The sequence below is a fragment of the Panthera tigris genome, chromosome E1, assembly GCF_018350195.1.
Source record: "Panthera tigris isolate Pti1 chromosome E1, P.tigris_Pti1_mat1.1, whole genome shotgun sequence".
NCBI lineage: Eukaryota > Metazoa > Chordata > Mammalia > Carnivora > Felidae > Panthera > Panthera tigris.
In genome coordinates, this window is record NC_056673.1 from 9810451 (window position 1) to 9827927 (window position 17477).

Below are 17477 nucleotides of genomic sequence, written 5' to 3' on the forward strand. Positions count from 1 at the left end.
TGTGAAATGATCATCAGCCGTGGGACCTGCTCTTCCAGCCAAAGCTTTCTGTGGAAGGTTTTTATAAAGGTAGAGAGTGAACGCTGTAAGACTAAACGATTTCTTACCAGCTCCTTTTGTGTCCTTCTGTGAATATCCTATCTTGCACTGTCCAATACAATAGCCACGAGTCACATGTGGCTAAATTGGTTAAAACTGAATAAGGTTTTTTTTTTAAAAAAATGTTTATTTTTGAGAGAGAGAGAGAGAGAAAGGAGAGAGAGAGAGAGGGAGAGCAAGCATGCCGGAGAGGCAGAGAGAGGCAGACAGAGGATCCACTGTCTCTGCACTGACAGCAGAGAGCCCGACGCAGGGCTCAAACTCACAAACTGCCAGATCATGACCTGAGCCGACGTCCTGACAACCTGAGCCGTCCTGACGACCTGAGCCGAGCGTAACTGACTGAGCCACCCAGGTGCCCCAAAATGGAATAACACTTAAAATTCAGTGTCTCAGTCACATTAGCCACCTTTCAATTGCTCAAGAGCCACAAGTGGCTGGCCAGTGACTACCGTATTGGACGGTGCAGGTCTAGAACCTTCTCACCGTCACAGAAAGTTCTATCGTCACGGACAGCACTGGGCTGCACTTACACAAACGTGTATATGTATTTCCCCCTTTTTATGCAAAGGGTAGCATGTGACGCACACCATTCTGTACCCACTTACTAAAGCCTGTAGACAGAGGCCCTTTCACGACACGTGTAGAAACAGTTACAGTGCAGAGACGGAGATCGGATTCTGAAGCCCGGAGCCCCGTCACTGAGGAGCTGTGTGACCGTGCGCAATTACTTAAGCTCTCTGTGTTTTAGTTTCTGTATCCTTAAAGTGGATGTGGAAAAGGAATACCTTACAGGATTCTAGTCAAGGTTAAACACACAAACAACACGGAAAGCACTTATAAAAATGTCTGCTTCATGGTAACTACTCAGTAAAGAGCTCGCTTTTCATCACTATTGACTATCCCTTATGGGTCTGTCATATGGATGGATACGACAGTCTGTTTTAAGTTGTTTCCGGTCTTCTGCCCAATCGCTCTGAGAGAGACCCTTCCACTTTATGCTTCCTGCACCTCACAACGTGTGAGTGACTACGTCCCTATACATTCATCAGAGTCCACAAAGTTCCGGAGAACAACATGATTTTGTCCACACTCTGATGCCCTAGCACTCCAAACAGAGTATTTTTAGTAAGGAAGAACTTTTTTTTTTTTTTTTTTTAAAAAAAGGGAAACAGCACTTCTGTATTTTTGGATGTGCTTACGAAGAAAATATTACATAATAACTAAACGATTTGTTCTAAGGAATTCTGTTCCACGATCAAGTTTAATTTATACTAGACAATCTTCACTCCTTATTCCCAGAAAGACTGAATTCAGCCCCAAACATCATAAGCTTCTGTGGCTAGACTATTTCTTTTTCCCAGCTGAACATTTCATAAATAAGAGAACGGAAAAAATACTCAGTGCAGATTCGCTTGGGACTGTTATTATCTAAATAGACTTCTATGCCGTCCTGGGGGATCGAGAGTTGGAACAGCGGCAAACAGCAAGGCCTCGTCTCTCTTAATGATGGCAAGATAATGGCTTTTGGTGTTGGATGGTGCTGGGCTAGAACACCAGCTGCTGGCGTATTTGATCTGCAGAGGCCCTGGGGCAGGACAAACGATCCACAGGGAGGAGAAGGGACAAAGGCACTTTAAATCAACCTCAATCCACAGCAGGAGGAAACTTTTTTTTTTTTTTAATGTTTATTCATTTTTGAGAGAGAGAGAGAGAGAGAGAGAGAAACAGACAGGGCTGAGTGGAGGAGAGGCAGAGAGCTGGGGAGACACAGAATCCGGAGCTCCAGGCTCCTAGCTGTCAGCACAGAGCCTAACAAGGGGCTCGAACCCACAAACCACAAGATCATGACCCGAGCCCAAATCGGACGGATGCTCAACTCACCGAGCCACTCAGGCGCTCCTAGAGGAAACATTCTTACAACATTTTATTTTGAAAATCACGCTTTTACTTTTACTTTCTGAAGCCGGCAGGACATCCAACATTTCTATTTGAATTAAAAAAAATGTGCGAGCTGGCAATGTTTGACTGCAGATGTTTCCTTCAAAGGATCCTATACAACCAGAAGGCTCAGCTGACTCCGGTCAAGAGCGCTTCACTGGAGTGTAATGCTGTCTCTGAAAGCCCACCTCATTCTCTCCTGTATCTCACAGGAATTCAGCAGGTTGGAGCTGGCAGGATGTGGGTCTCTCAGCCTTCAGGGTGGCCGAGCTGAGCCCTACGCTTGGGTTTTTGGGCTTCCGGGTGCACCCTGCAGCCAGGCCTCTGAGCAGTGGCCACTCCCCTCACGGGCATGTGGGTCTCTGCTCTCCCTCCCGACCCACACTCACCCAGCCTCCACTCCAACCATCCCTCAACCCCCCCTACCCTCCGTCTCTAGTCCTTCAACACGGACCTTTTTGACTTACAGAGCTCGGCAGCCCAAACCCCTGGTGACCAAAACGCTCTTTCCTTTTCCCCAGTGACACAGAGGATTTAAACTCCCGGTTTCTGGTATGGGGGATGGGGTGGACGACATTCCAGACGTCTGAGAAAAGGGAGGGAAAACAAAACAGCTAAATATTCACGTTGATTCAGGCTGATCCTGGGGCACCTGGGTGGCTCAGTCAGTTAAGCATCCAACCCTTGGTGTCGGCTCAGGTCATGATCTCATGGTTCATGAGTTCGAGCCCTGCATTGGGCTCTGGGCTGACAATGCAGAGCCTGCTTGGGATATTCTCTCTCTCATTCTCTCTGCCCCTGCTCTTTCTCTCACAAATAAATACACTGTAAACATAAAAATAAAAATAAAAATAAAAATACACATATAAAAAAAAGAAAAGGCCAATCCTCCCACACACATGGGTCTCATTCAGTCAGCTGCAGGGCCATTAAAGGGTGGTAAGGGTCTCCCAGAGCTGTGATTCTGGGAGACTGATGTACCCCTGCTGTGAGTTCACCCACGAGGAAGATGGATGGATGCAAACGCAGGATGAATGACCTAGGTTACAACACAGATGAACCTCGAGGGCATTATGTAAGGTGAAATATTAATTTCAGACCCAGAAGAACAGAGGCTGGATGACTGCGCGCCTGTGAGGTACCGCTCGTGGGCAAACGCACGGAGACAGAAAGTAGAACAGAGCTTACCAGGGGCTGGGGGATGGGGAATTCGTATTTAATTGTGCAGGGATTCAGCTGGGGAAGATGAACAAGTTCTGTGGATGGACGGTGACAATGGCTGCATGACAACGTCCAACGCGCCACGGCCACTTAAAAATGGTTAAAATGGCAAATTTCCTGTGATGCGTATTTTACCCCAAAAAGAGGTCAAGGATGACAGGAATGACAAAAGAACAGAGGGGACAGATCGCTCACTGCCCATCTTCCCACAAACACCAATAAAAGCAGCTAAGTGGATTCCATTGGACAACAGTGAATCTTCCCCCTGTAATTAAAGAGTACTTTCAGAACTATCCTGTTCTACTTAGCGAATTGCTAGGTAACGAGCCCAGTGTGAGTGAAAAGTTCCCAGGTATTCCTTCAAATCCCTGTTTGGTGGTTCTGCTTGGCTGTGCTGTCACCATCATTTTGTCCCAGGGAACCCCAGTGCTGTGGGAGAGGGGGCTCTGCCCATCTTGCGGAAGCCGCACGGCCCGAACTGGTGCTTATGTGACAGGAAATCTGACACTGTCAGGTGGGCTCTCTCCTCACCCCAGCTTTCTAAAAAAAAATTTTTTTTAATGTTTGTTTATTTTTGACAGAGAGAGACAGACAGAGCATGGGTGGGGGGAGGGGCAGAGAGAGAGGGAGACACAGAATCTGAAGCAGGCTCCAGGCTCCGAGCTGTCAGCACAGAGCCCGACGTGGGGCTCGAACTCATGAACTGTGAGATCATGACTTGAGCCAAAGTCAGACGCTCACCCAACTGAGCCACCCAAGCGCCCCTTAGCTTTAATTTTCACATGATTACCAGAATAAGCTACTCAGATTCTCAGGCCTTTTTCCACCTTTTCGACCCTCACACCTTAGGACACACGTGGCTAGGTGACTGGAAATCGGGAGAAAGAAATCCAGTAGGAAAAGTATACTGAAAACGTAAGGTAACAAGAATGAGAATAAATACATACTAGTAAGCCACAAGAAAAGGAGAATGGGCTAAATGTCTCTATTAGAGGAATTTTCAAATTACGTATAAAGCTACACTAAGAAATACACTTAAAGCATGTGGATAAGAAAGATCGACAACAAAGGAATTACAAGACACCAGGCAAATAAAAACTGAGCAGAAACGGGAACAGTATATGATTACCATAAATTGAAAACCTTTAGGTCAGAAGGTTTAACCGAAATAAAACATAAACAGATTAAGAAGATACAAGAGTAAAAAAAAAAAAAAAAAGATACAAGAGTGATGAACCCTTAGTCTGGTATCCAAGTATCTAATGTAAGAGCTCTTAGAAGTCAAAGATTTTGACAAAAACTATAATCGGAGTAAGAGCACAGCTCATTTAGAATTCAACAAATCAGTGCTGGACAGTGAAGGATAGTCTCCAGTGCCCACAGCTCCAGCCCATTTACAAGGTCCCCCTCAGATCACGTAGGGAGACTCTACGTTTATTGGTGCGACGAAAAGGTCCTCATGGAGGGCTTTTACCAAAGGGAAAGAGCATTCAGTCCCAGGGAAAAACCTAGGCCTCCGCTTTCGGGGAACATGAGACTTGCAACTTCTTTTTAAAAATTTTCTTTTAATGTTTATTTGGTTTTTGAGGAAGAGTGCAAGTGGGGGAGAAGCAGAGAGAGAGAGGGAGACACACAATCCCACCAGGTCCAGGCTCTCAGGTGATGCGGAGCTCAAACCCACGAGCCTAGAGATGATGACCTGAGCTGAAGTCGGGACACTGAACCGACTGAGCCACCCAAGCGCCCCTAGACTTGCAACTTCTAAACGAGAGGTTTCCCCAACTTGGACCCAACAAAATTTCAGAACACCCTGGGTTCTCATTTGTCAGAAGGAATGTCAGAGTCTTGTGTGGATCTGTCCTATACTCCAGAGTATATTCCAGTTCCTTCTGGCTGAAAATTGTCACCAACCCTACTGGAGAAGGCAGAAAAATACCCACTGCATTTTTTGGCCATGTACACGGTTTTAGTGCTCACTAACATCTTAACAAAAAACCAGATCTGATTAACATAAAACTTCATTTATAGTTAAGCCAGGCAACAACAAGCCAAAAGTCCCTTTATCAGTAACAGAATATAAAAAATATGAGTGACCATAATTAAGCAGCAATTTCCCCCAGGAGTAATATACCATATTATACACTACATTCCACAACTAAGTTGGAATTTTGGCCCCAGGAATATAGGAATGTTTCCGCCACTAGGAAATCTGTTACATAATATAATATTTATGTTAATTATATAAGTGGATTAAAAGAGAAAACACCTTATGTATTGCTCAACAAATGCCAAAAAGGGATTTGATGCAATTCTTACCTATTTCTGGATTAAAAAAAAAAAAATCTCTGGGGCACGTGGGTGGCTCAGTCGGTTAGGTATCCAACTTCAGCTCAGGTCATGATCTCACGATCCATGAGTTCAAGTCCCCATCGGCCCCCATCGGGCTCTGTGCTGACAGCTCAGAGCCTGGAGCCTACTTCTGATTCTCCCATTCTCTCTGCCCCTCCTCCACTCATGCTCTGTCTCCCTCACTCTTAAAAATGAATAAATGTTAAAAAAAACTAAGTAAAAAAAAAAACAACTCAGTAAACTCACAACAGAACTAAGCTCCCTTTAGCTGAGAGAGTATTTATTAGGTAACAATGCAAAAATATATTTAAAGGTGCAATACTATTGTGAATGGAAAATAAGACAAGAATATCCAACATCTTAATTTTAAAAAATTAAAAAAAAAAAGGGGGGGGGTGCCTTGGTGGCTTAGTCGGTTAAGCATCCAACTTTGGCTCAGGTCATACATAATCTTACCTTTCGTGAGTTGGAGCCCTGAGTCGGGCTCTGTGCTGACAGCTCAGAGCCTGGAGCCTGCTTCAGATTCTGTGTCTCCCTCTTTCTCTGCCCTTCCCCTGCTTGCACGCTCTCTCTCTCAACGATAAATAAACATTAAAAAAATTTAAAAAAATAAAAGAATTTGCAACAATGTGGATGGAACTGGAGGGTATTATGCTAAGCCAAAGAAGTCAGAGAAAGACAGATACCATATAATTTCACTCATATGTGGAATTTGAGAAATTCAACAGATGAACATAAGGGGAGAGAAGGAAAAATAAGATAAAAACAGAGAGGGAGGCAAACTATAAGAGACACTTAAATACAGAGAACAAACTGAGGGCTGCTGGAGGGGATGTGGGTGGGGGGAGGGGTTAAATGGGTGAGCGAATTCAGAAGGGCACTTTTCGGGATGAGCACAGGGTGTCATACGTAAGAGATGAATCACAGGGATCTATTCCTGAAGGCAAGACTACACTGTATGTTAACTAACTTGAATTTAAATAAAAAAATAAAAAAGATGCTAAGCCAAATGGCCATCCACTTAGAAAAAAAGTTACAGTGCTACCTAGTAAAACAAACACAAGCTTCAAAAGAAAAAAGATTTAAATGTTTAAAAACGATGATCTGGGGTTCCCTGTGACAGATAAAGGTTAATATTTTAATGTATAAAGAGCTCTGAGGGGCGCCTGGGTGGCTCGGTCAGTTAAGCATCCGACTTCAGCTCAGATCATGATCTCGGGGTTCGTGAGTTTGAGCCCGGGGTTCACCTCTGTCAGTGTAGAGCCCGGTTTGGATCCTCGATCCCCCCCCCCTCTCAAAAATGAGTAAACATTTTCTAAAAAATGGTTAAGATGGTAAATCTTATGTGTATTTTACACAGTTAAAGGTTTTAACAGTTGAAATGATGCAAAAAAAATACAATGCACAAATGAAACATTTGAGAGATTTTAGGACATTATATTAAGAAGTCCCTCAGTAACCTGTGAAACAAAGAGATGGAAGAAAGGTGAAAAGAGATATGATAACTAGGAGACCAGGCTAGGAGGAATACCAGGAGAAGAAAGTAGAAAAGGAAGAAAATTACCACAAAAAATAATTCAGGAAAATAAGAACATGAATTATCTTATTGAAAGGGTACAAGGAGTACTCAGCATGGTGGAAAAAAAGAAAGACCCACATCGAGGCATATCACCCTGAAATGTTTGAACGCTGAGGACAACCAGAAGTTCTACAAGCTTCTGGAGTTCATGGATCACTTTGTTCATAGATCCTGTTTCTGACTTCCTGTAGTTCTTGACCGTGGTCCCCCGTGAGCATCCTGAGCACATTTAAGACCGTTCGTTTCAAGTCTTCATCCGGGAGGTCCAGTGTCTGGGCCTCCTCAGGGACAGTTCCCACTTTTTTTTTTTTCCCTTATGAGTGGGCCAAAACTTTGTTTCTCGGCATACCTGTAACTTCTTTGTTGAAAACTGGCATTTTGGGTATTCCAATGGGACGACTCTAGAAGCCAGTCTCTCTTCCCTCCACAGGGTTTACTGTTAGTCTGCGCTGGTGTTTGTTTGGTGACTCTTCTGAACTAATTTTGGAAAGTCTGGGTTCTTTGTCAAGGGTGGCCACCGAAGTCTCTGCTTTGCTAGTTTAGTGACTGGCTAACGATGCGACAGATTTCATTCCTGGCCTGGGAGAAAACCTCTCGCAGCCTTTGCAGCCTGGCTCGGTGACGGACACTCTTTCAGAGGCTCACAACTCTGCCTTTGCCTTCCCTTCCTGTTTGCGTGGAGCCTGGGGTCGGAGCTTTGGGACTCGTCAGGTCTTTTCTGGGTCCTTCTAGATTCTGGGGAATGCGTGAGTACTTTTCACTGCCCTCTTCCCCCACGTACCTCCCTTCCCCTACTCTCTTCTCAGGCTTTTCCGTCTGTCTTCACTGGTCCCAACCGCTCCCGGTTACTCAGGAGGCAGCAGCTAATACCTGATCTTTTAAATGCTCTTGGAAAATGCTGCCTGGGAAGCCACCTCTGCCCGGGGGAAGCTCCTGTGCAGGCAAAACAAAGGCAAACCCTGGAGCTGATCCTTTAGGGAACCATCAGACAGGGCCAAACACCACTGGCAGTTCCTGGAAGACGGGAAGACGCTGGCCACCATATGCAAGGCTACTGCGGAGCCACAAGGCAGAGGGTGGTAACAGGAAGTTAAAAGGGCACAGAGCTCTCTTACAGAGTCTCTGTAGTTTTTTTTTCCCCCCTTTCATTAGGCGATCCCTTGGCTGTTACAAGTTTTTGACTACATCCCAGGGTTATGAAAAGGCTGGTTCTGACGGGGTTTTTTTGCCACCTGATTTATTGCATTTGTAGAGGGAGGGAGTCTTGGATTTCCTTACCTCCCCGTTTTCACTGATGTCCTCGTGGTACTATTTCTAAGGATGGGTGACAGGACAGACATTATGGACTGCTTTGATCGACAATCTTCTAAACCCTGTGTAGAAGCCAGAAAGCTGAAAAGTGCCTTTCTCTCTCTTTCTTTTTCTTTCTTTTAATGTTTTATTTATTTTTCAGACAGAGAGACAGAGCATGAGTGGGGAGGGGCAGAAAGAGAGGGAGACACAGAATCCGAAGCAGGCTCCAGGCTCCGAGCTGTCAGCACAGAGCCAGATGCGGGGCTCGAACTCACGAACTGTGAGATCATGACCTGAGCTGAAGTTGGACGCTTAACCAACTGAGCCACCCAGGGGCCCCTGAAAAGTGTATTTCCAAGACACTCCTGCAGCCAGTGTTCCGGACGTGATTTAGGTTCTGACAATCCCAAGCGCTTGCACGAAATGGACCTGTAAGTGAGTCACATGGGGAAGGAGGCGAGGTCGGGGCACCCAGTTCACTTTTCCAGACTATAGGAGAGGTGGCTTGATCCTGGAGTGAATAAGTCAGGGAACAGATTCCTGATTCTACACCTTCCTGATGATGAATGCAGTCTCCTTGGCAGGCCAGATCTGACGTGGAGACTTCAGGAGTTATCCCTAGAATTCCAGCCTAGCGTACGTTTCTTTAAAACTCCTAAGACTTCTGTGAGCTGTCTACCCTTACCGAATACATTTTTCTGTTTAAAATAGCTGGAGTGGGGCACCTGGGCGGCTCAGTCGGTTAAGCATCTGACTTCGGCCCAGGTCACGATCTCACAGTTGGGGAGTTCGAAGCCCCGCTTTGGGCTCTGTGCTGACAGCTCAGAGCCTGGAGCCTGCTTCGGATTCTGTGTCTCCTTCTCTCTCTGCTCCTTCCCTGCTCATACTGTCTCTCTCTCAAAAATAAATAAACATTAAAAAGTCGAAAAACAAATAAAGCACCTGGAATGGATTCAGATGGAAATTCAGATCGATAATGTGGCAAGGAACTTTAAGGTCTATCAACAGGACACTAGATAAAGTATTGCTTATGCATATAAAGAAAATCCATGCAGGTGCTACAAGTAATAAAATAGCTGTATATGTGCTAACAGAAGGATGACCACAACATATAAACTGGAAGCACTCATCACATATCAACGTATGATTCTATTTTTTATAAAGTTTCAATACATGTATTTGTATATTCAAGGCAGTGGTTCTCAACCAGAGACGATCCTTCCCCTCCCTCCCCTGGTGGGGGACATTTGTCAATACCTGGTGACCTTTTTGATTGTCTCAGCCAGGAGAGTACAATGGCATCTAGTGGGTAGAGACCAAGGATACAGCTAAAATCCTACAATGCACAGGACAGCCCCCACAACAAAGAATTATCTGGCCTAAAATATCAAAAGTACCAAGGCTGAGAAACCTCGATTTAAAGAAAAATATCAACCTGTTATTAAAAATGATACTTTTAAAAGAGCAGAGTTGAACAACAGGGTAGGAATTACGTCACTATTTATACACAATATAACATTTAATTCCCCCCCCAAGAATTAGCATTCGTTTTTTTTAATTGAAAAGATACATGTAAGGAATAAACCAAATAACACCATTTATTTCTAATAATAAAAGGAATAAATGCTTAGTGCAAATATTCAGAAAATACCCAAGTAAAAGAGATCAGTTATGATTCTTTTGTACGATCCTTTGTATGATCAGGTATAATCCTTTTGATCCTTAAGCAACAAAGTCCAACCGGAACTAATTTAAGAAAAGCGGAAATCTGTTCTAAGGATTTTAAGGTTTCACAGAAACTAAGGATATCTGAAAGGATGCCACTGAGCCTTGACAGGCACCTGGAATCAGGAGCCTGGAAGGTGCCACATCTCTGTTCTACTACCTGGCATTCTCCCCATGCATTTATTAAATTCTGTCTCTACAAGGCTTCCTCCACTTCTTTCCTGGTCAGTGTGGCTGTGGGAGGGGTCTCCAAGACCACCTCCAGGTCAGGTTCAGTGACTGGCAGGGGGACTCAGAGCAATCAGGATGTAGCCACATTCCCAGGCCATTCACAGATTTACTACCATGCATGGATTTATTGCCACGGAAGGATACAAAGCGAAATCAGCAAAGGTAAAAGCCACGTGAGGCGAAGTCTGGAGGAAACGAGGTGCCAGCTTTCAAGAGTCCTCTTCCGGTGGAGTCACAGGACATGCTTAACTCCCCCCGCAATGACTTGTGACAACACACAGGAGGTGCTGTCCACCAAGGAGGCTCACTGGAGACTCAGGGTTTTCACTGGGGGCTGGTCACATGGGCGCCCTCTGCCTAGCACACAACAACAACTCCAGACTCCCCGCAGGAAGGCAGGTGCTGGGCAGAAACCACAGTGGTTTCTGAGCCTCTCTTATCAGTTCTGGGAACGGTGAGAAGTCTCCCAAAATCCAAGTTACCAGACGCAAATTAACGGCCAACCTCGTAAGCAGCCTTTGCAGGCACAGCCACGGCAGGCCTGTTACATTGGCTCTTCTCTGCACAGAGGTAAAAACATGGCGGCTGACGACATGGAGTTCGTAGAGTAATCTTCCTCTTAGTTCTATTCCAAACTCCTGGGGACAGGCTGACTGGCCTAGGTTAGGTTGGGTGCCCTCCCTTGGACCAGTCAGCAGTGATCACGGCTGCTTCTCTGTTATCCCTGTCAATGAAGGTGGAACAAGTCCCTCCCCATCTGCTGTGCGAACAATCTCACGGTATCTGTACAACACCCTTTAGGGTTTTGCTCAGAAAACAGTTTTTATTACTTAAGATTTCCTATATCTGCATGCACACACAAATGAGAGTAGAAAGGGGAGCTTCCAGCCATGCTGGCTCATGAGATAAAACCCCGGGAAATATGGATTGCTGGGAGTTGAATGTATGTCCATCACAACCTGGGAAATAAAGCCTTTCTTTCATCTTCATTATTCACACAGATTCTACTGTTGCCTCAGGTTGTAAGACAATGCCTGATGCCCTTTAAAACGTCCTCACAAATCACCATGTCTCATAAACAGCTGCATAAGCAGAGACACTGGGTGAAAAAAGGCCGTCAAAAGAGTAGAGGCCAATAATGACATTCGTCTTCCATGGAGAATCTATCTTTATAATGAAGTCAGGAAAAGAACCACTTTGATGACAATAAATAAATCAAAGCATTGTAACGTTCTTTGAATTGCGCATGTAGCCCTCAAGAGACCTATCTCAAAAAAGAAAACAACAAACAGAGCTCCAAATGGCCTGATTATTTCACAGGCTGCTTGCTATTGGATAAGCATATGTTAGCGCTTGTCTGTGGGAACTCAGAGACAGAAAAACAGAAGTTGCCGGCAATGTGGGTGTTCTCTCCAGATGCAAAATGAGATTTGTTTTAGACAACACAGAGATTGCTTTTTTCTCCAACAGAGAAAAACATATAGCTCCTAGCTCATGGGTTAAAAACAGGTTCAAAGATATCTGTGCCTTCACGATCCCACAGCTATATCCCTCACTAGCTGAACTCTCGTGATACAAATTTGGAAACTGCACACATTCAGATTAAGTTCTCAAGTAAGTCTCTCGTTATCTAACACTTGCTTCTTGCCATCTGAAATGCAAGAACCAAACACGTGTTCAATAACAGAAGATACTTGTGTACCTCTGTCGCTAAGGAAGGGGTTAGCCAACTTCTGTAAAGGGCCAGATAGTAAATAATTTTGATTACTATGTCATACAGCCAAAAGGGCTCTACTGTAACTACTCAACTCTGCAGTTTAGCACAAAAGGGATTATGGGCAATATGTAAATGAATGGCTGTGACTGTGTTCCAATAAAACTTTACTTATAAAAACATGTGGTGGTGGGGCGCCTGGGTGGCTCAGTCTGTTAAGCGTCCGACTTCGGCTCAGGTCATGATCTCACGGTTCGTGAGTTCAAGCCCCGAGTCGGGCTCTGGGCTGATGGCTCAGAGCCTGGAGCCTGCTTCCGATTCTGTGTCTCCTTCTCTCTCTGCCCCTCCCCTGTTCATGCTCTGTCTCTCTCTGTCTCAAAAATAAATAAACGTTAAAAAAAAAACAAAAAAAACCCCAACATGTGGTGGGCTAGATTTGGCCCCTCGGTCGTTGTTGACATCACACCAATCTGAGTTTGAAGCTTAAATCTGGTATTACAGGATCAGACCTACATTATTACTACCTCAAATGGCAAAAGCTCTGATGATACAAAATGTTCACTTTACTTTTTAAAAATTAATTTATTTGTTTGGTGGGGGGCAGAGAGAGAAGAGAGAGAGAGAAGCCTAAGCATGGTTCATGGGTTTGAGTCCACATCAGGCTCTGTGCTGACAGTGCAGACAGAGCCTGCTTGGGATTCTCTCTCTCTCTCTCTCTCTCTCTCTCTGTCCCTTCCCCTCTCTCTCGCTCTCTCTCAAAATAAAATAAACTTAAAAAAAAAAAAAGATGTGCAGTGTTTTGTTTTCTTCATTGACTTGCTAACTGTCACATGGTTTTGAAATGACACGGGAGAGATGTGAATGGAACCAACCCTACCCTACAGGCCCCTCTCAGCTCAGCTCATTTTTTTATGCTGTAATTCCTCAGGTGTTCTTCCACTTAAAAATTTTTCTCAGAAAGGATCTGGTTTAATTATATATAAATAATAAATATAATATAATAAATATAATAAAACCATATGGCCTTTTCCCTCAGACTTTCACCCCCAAATTATATACGTTTGATACAAAGAATATATTGGGTTTATGAATCATAACAATAAAGTGAATATCTGAGTCCCACCTCCCATATAAAAACTAGAGTATGAATACCTTGCATCCCTGTGTTTTACTGTATTGTTTTATTTTAATTTTTAATATACAAGGTAGTACTTGGATATGTTTTTTTAAATATATTTTTTCAATGTTTATTTATTTTTGAAGGAGAGAGAGACAGAGCATGAGTAGGGGAGGGGCAGAGAGAGGAGACACAGAATTGGAAGCAGGTTCCAGGCTCTGAGCTGTCAGCACAGAGCCCCACGAGGGGCTCAAACTCATGAACCATGAGATCATGACCTGAGCCAAAGTCGGACGCTTAACCGACTGAGCCACCCAGGCACCCACGGTAGTTTTTTGTTTGTTTGTTTGTTTGAATGTTTATCTTTGAGAGAGATGGAGAGACAGCATGAACAGGGGAGGGGCAGAGAGAGAGGGAGACACAGAATCCAAAGTAGGCTCCAGGTTCTGAGCTGTCAGCACAGAGCCCAACATGGGGCTCGAACTCATGAACTGCGAGCTCATGACTTGAGCCAAAGTCGGATGCTCAACCGACTGAGCCACCCAGGCGCCCGCCACGGGTAGGTTTTTTAAAGTTATATTTGATCAGATCTAAAATTTAAATTCCAGTTTCCTATGTACGCTTACCTATTCCTTACCAATCATCTCCCTGATGCCCCACTCAAGCTTTTCTTATTGCCACTTAAAAAATAAATAATAGGGGCGCCTGGGTGGCGCAGTCGGTTGGGCATCCGACTTCAGCTCAGGTCACGATCTCGCGGTCCGTGAGTTCAAGCCCCGCGTCGGGCTCTGGGCTGATGGCTCAGAGCCTGGAGCCTGCTTCCGATTCTGTGTCTCCCTCTCTCTCTGCCCCTCCCCCGTTCATGCTCTGTCTCTCTCTGTCTCAAAAATAAATAAACGTTAAAAAAAAATTAAAAAAAATAAATAAATAATAGCTTTATTGAGATGTAATTCGCATACCATAAAGTTACCTTTTTGAAAATGTCCAATTCAGTAGCTTTTAGTATATTCACGAGGTTGTGTAAGAACCACTACTATCTAATTCTGGAACATTTTCATCAGTCCCAAAAGGAAGCCTGTGCCTAGTCACTCCCGATTCCCATCCCCGCAACCCTGGCAGCCACTAATCTGCTTTCTGACTCTATGAATTTGCCTACTCTGGACATTTCATATACACAGAATCATATGAGGGGTTTTTTTTTGCATCTGGCTTCTTTCTTTAAAAAGATACAATCTTAAAAATAAATCTTTGTTAAAAATTTACATGCTCATTGTAGAAAACGAAACACTACGGGAAAGCATGAATAAATTTTAGTATTTAGCCAGAGATACTCACTGTTAACATTTATATAACATTTGTATAAATTTCTTTTGATAGAATTGGAATCATACCAGACAGACTTTTAGAATCTGATTTTTTACTTAATGTAGCATGCATATTTTTTCCAGTGCCTTTAAATATATTGCCCAAAGCATGATTTTAAAGGATTTATAATATTCCATTGTACACACACACTATAATCTATTTAATTGATTCATCTCGTTAGAAATTTGTATCACTTCCAGTTGTTTCAAAATTATTTTTTTTAAAGTTTATATATTATAAGAGAGAGAGAGCACAAGTGGGGGAGGAACAGAGAGAGAGGGAGAGGGACAGAATCCCAAGCAGGCTCTACACTGTCAGTGCAGAGCCCAACACAGGGCTCGAACTCACAAACCATGAGATCATGACCTGAGCCGAAATCCAGAGTTGGACGCTTAACTAACTGAGCCACCCAGGCATCCTTTATAATGATTTTAAATAAATAAAACTATAATAAACTTGTTTTAAATTATATTTTCACAGGCACCCACAATCACTTCCTTGCAAGAAATACCTAGAAACATAACTTCTGTGTTAAAGGGCATACTGATTTTGAGATTCCTGATACACATTGCTACATTTTCCTCCCAAAAGGCACCATTCACCTACCCTCCCACCAGTGGTAGAGCTTATCACTTAAAAAAAGTCTTCCAGGGGCACCTGGGTGGCTCAGTCGGTTGAGCATCCGACTTCGGCTCAGGTCATGATCTCACAGTCTGTGGGTTCGAGCCCCGCATCAGGCTCTGTGCTGACCGCTTGCTCAGAGCCTGGAGCCTGCTTCAGATTCTGTGTGTACGCTCTCTGCCCCTCCCCCTCTCATGCTTTGTCTCACTCTGTTTCTCAAAAATAAATAAATGTAAAAAAAAAAAAAAAATTAAAAAAAAAAAAAAGTCTTCCAATATGATAAGCCAAGAAATGGCATCTCCTTTAATTTGTATTTCTTTGATTGTAAGTGAGACTGAACAACACTTACTTTAAAACATTTTTAAGGTAGGGGTGCCTGGGTGGCTCAGTCGGTTGAGCATCTGACTTTGGCTCAGGTCATGAGCTCGTGGTTCATGAGTTCGAGCCCCACATCGGGCTCTGTGCTGACAGCTCAGAGCCTGGAGCCTGCTTCAGATTCTGTGTCTCCCTCTCTCTCTACCCCTCCCCACTTGCACTCTGTGTGTCTCTCAAAAATGAATTAAAAAAAAATTTTTTTAATTAAAAAAAATTTAAGATAATTTTTGGCTATTTGTAACTATTATGCCTGTTAGTGATTGATTGATTGATTGATTGATTGATTTATTAACTAACTTACAGGGAGTTCATGATATTGAGCTCAAGGACCTGCATGCAGCATTGAAGGCTGTCAGAGCCTGTGATACGGAGAAGGTATTCAAAACTCTGGGAAGACGAGATCATCATTGTAATTCCCTCGGGGACCAGGGAGGAATGCAAGGGAACACCCAGGGCAAAGGTGTGTATGACTTGAGGTGTGACCACTGCTCCCCGGGGCACGGCAAAGGCCAAGCTACCATCCCCTCTTTTTGGGCCTAAACTCCCGTCCCCGTCCAGAGCCCCACTTCCGTTTGAAATGAACCCGTGACCCGCTCTCCAGGCTGGCCCCGACCCACGCTGTACCTTGCCCACCACCATACCCAGCCTCGCACGGGCCTGCCTTCTGCCCCCACCCCTGTGCTAACTGTTCCCCCCGCCTGAGATTCCTTCTGCGTCGTCTCCACAGGGCTGGCTCTTCCTGTCATTCTGGCCTGAAGGTACGCTCCCCTCCTCAGACAGGCCTTCCGAATCTGGAGTGCCCCCAGTCACCCCGCACTGTCCCGCTCCACACAACCCTTGTGCCCTCCAGCCCTGGCCCTTCTCTTCGCTGTCGGTCCCGCTTTGCTGTCTGTCTAGACCTGGCCGCTGAACGCAGTAGCCAGCAGGTGCTTGGTATACAGTTGCTGAGAATATGCATACAGGAATCAATGAGTTTGGTGACCCCCACGCCTCCCAACCTTGGACTAAAACTAGTCTGATCATCCCTTGATCGATACTGACCTGGCTGTCTCAGGTCATAGCTGGAAGTGTCCCCACAATGCTCTCCTAGAAACTGCCTCAGATCAAAACTGCTGGGAGCCCCCTCCCTCCCCCTGAGCTGCTGGCCTCAGCCCGATGCCACATGACTCCTGAGGTGACAGCAGTATCCAGGGCTTAACTACCCCTGCCCCTGCAGCCACAACCAGGTCCCAGGTGGTGCTCTGTGTCTCACCCCCTGGCCTCAGTGCTTGTGAAGTGACATGAGAAGCCCCTCAAACTTTGCTCATTCTTGGTTAGAAAAGATAGAATGTGAATCACAATGTTATGTAATGGGATGATTTGGGGAAAAAACACTCTTCCTTTTTTTTTTTTTTTTTTTTTAATAAAGTTTATTTATTTTGAGAGAGAGAGCATCTCAAGCAGGCTCAGCACTGTCAGCACGGAGGCCATGGTGGGGCTTGAACTCATGAACTGTGAGATCATGACCTGAGCCGAAATCAAAAGTCGAGCACTTAACCGACTGAGCCACCCAGGCGCCCCGGGGAAAAAACAGTCTTGTCGACAACTTAATTTTCTTATTAAATTATGTTACTTAAATGGTCTTAGTAAAGATAAGGAAGAGGTGGTCCAAAGATATTTATACACCAGTGACTACAGACGCATTGTGAAGAAAAACACTAGTCTGGAAAGGGCAAAGGTCTTATTTGAGTTTAAACCCATGGAGTTTCTGTTACTGTCAGAAAAGTTATTTTCTTCAGTTTCCTGAGGAGTGAGGAGCTCCCGGGGTTATTCAACTATTCATCAGAAGTTTCTGGTTTAATCTCTCT

The 17477-nt window shown here is 44.5% G+C and overlaps 1 protein-coding gene across 11 annotated transcripts in view; it reads right to left on the bottom strand.

The window, feature by feature from the left end:
- SPECC1 (sperm antigen with calponin homology and coiled-coil domains 1) overlaps nucleotides 1-17477 on the bottom strand; it is a 270257-nt gene that overhangs the window by 34536 nt on the left and 218244 nt on the right. The window contains exon 13 of one of the 11 annotated variants that reach the window (XM_042966215.1): nucleotides 2495-2626. The exons of the other annotated variants lie outside the window; for them this stretch is intronic. Coding sequence (XP_042822149.1) covers nucleotides 2504-2626 — 123 coding nt within the window. The 3' untranslated portion in view covers nucleotides 2495-2503. The remainder of the gene's footprint in view (nucleotides 1-2494; nucleotides 2627-17477) is intronic. 11 annotated transcript variants of the gene reach the window in all.